The sequence below is a fragment of the Lolium perenne genome, chromosome 6 (genome assembly GCF_019359855.2).
Source record: "Lolium perenne isolate Kyuss_39 chromosome 6, Kyuss_2.0, whole genome shotgun sequence".
Taxonomy (NCBI): domain Eukaryota; kingdom Viridiplantae; phylum Streptophyta; class Magnoliopsida; order Poales; family Poaceae; genus Lolium; species Lolium perenne.
In genome coordinates this window covers 189297354-189298482 of record NC_067249.2, presented here as the reverse complement: position 1 = coordinate 189298482, position 1129 = coordinate 189297354, and the positions used below count along the sequence as shown (strand labels likewise).

Genomic DNA, 1129 nt, shown 5'->3' with positions numbered 1-1129 from the left:
GGAGCCGTTTAGAACGCCGGCGCGAGCTAATTTTCGCTCGCGGTCACTAAAACGCTATCAGGACCGCTGTGGAGATGCTCTAACCGGTAAAATAAAATAATCCAACAAGCAGTTTTGTATGAACAAAGTCCATGTGCAGTTTCGGTTCACAAATCGCAAGTCGTGGGTCACGCGGCCCGTCCAAAGCAGCTCATACGCTCACAACTGTAGCCACGTCACCGATCCGCGCCGAACGCAGTTTCAAATCAACCACCATCCACCCCAAATCGAACGGCTCCCAGTCCAGCTCCCACGGATCGCCACCACCATCCCACCCCTCCCATCCAAATCCAATCCGCCAAAACCGAAACCCGCCACGCCCCGCTCAAACTCCAAACTCAAATTTCCCGTTCCCCCTCCCAAACCCACCACTATAAAATCCCGCCCCAAATCCGCATCTCCTCCGCACCGCACCCACAACCTCCACAGCAGATTCCAAATCCTCTCTCGCCTTCTCATCCCAATCTCCTCCGACTCCGACGATGTCCGGCCGCGGCAAGGGAGGCAAGGGCCTGGGCAAGGGCGGCGCGAAGCGCCACCGCAAGGTGCTCCGCGACAACATCCAGGGCATCACCAAGCCGGCCATCCGCCGCCTCGCCCGCCGCGGCGGCGTCAAGCGCATCTCCGGGCTCATCTACGAGGAGACCCGCGGCGTGCTCAAGATCTTCCTCGAGAACGTCATCCGCGACGCCGTCACCTACACCGAGCACGCGCGACGCAAGACCGTCACCGCCATGGACGTCGTCTACGCGCTCAAGCGCCAGGGACGCACACTCTACGGCTTCGGCGGCTGAGTCAGCACCTTGGCTCCGGCCGGCGGACGGATCCTGCTGCTGCTGCCTGCTGTTTCTTGTTGCGTTGTGCTTTAGTTCCCCCGCCCCCGTGTGTTAGTTCAGTAAAATCTGTCGTGAATCTGGTGGTTGGCAATGGCGGCCTCTGTAGTGAGATCCAACTTCTAGTTGCAACTCATGTACTACTTTCCTTTGCCTGCAATGAAAAGCTAGTTTCTGTCCCAGAATAATACCGAGGCTCCTTCTGCAATGTGTTCTTTTGAGATTCATATTGTGCATGCTGTCAGTCCAAGGTTAAA

The 1129-nt window shown here is 57.5% G+C and overlaps 1 protein-coding gene across 1 annotated transcript; it reads left to right on the top strand.

Moving 5' to 3' along the window:
* Positions 1 to 441: 441 nt before the first annotated feature.
* Positions 442 to 1129, top strand: LOC127306643 (histone H4). The gene has a single exon (XM_051337304.2). It carries the CDS (start codon positions 522 to 524, stop codon positions 831 to 833), a length of 312 nt encoding a protein of 103 aa, XP_051193264.1. The 5' UTR covers positions 442 to 521; the 3' UTR covers positions 834 to 1129.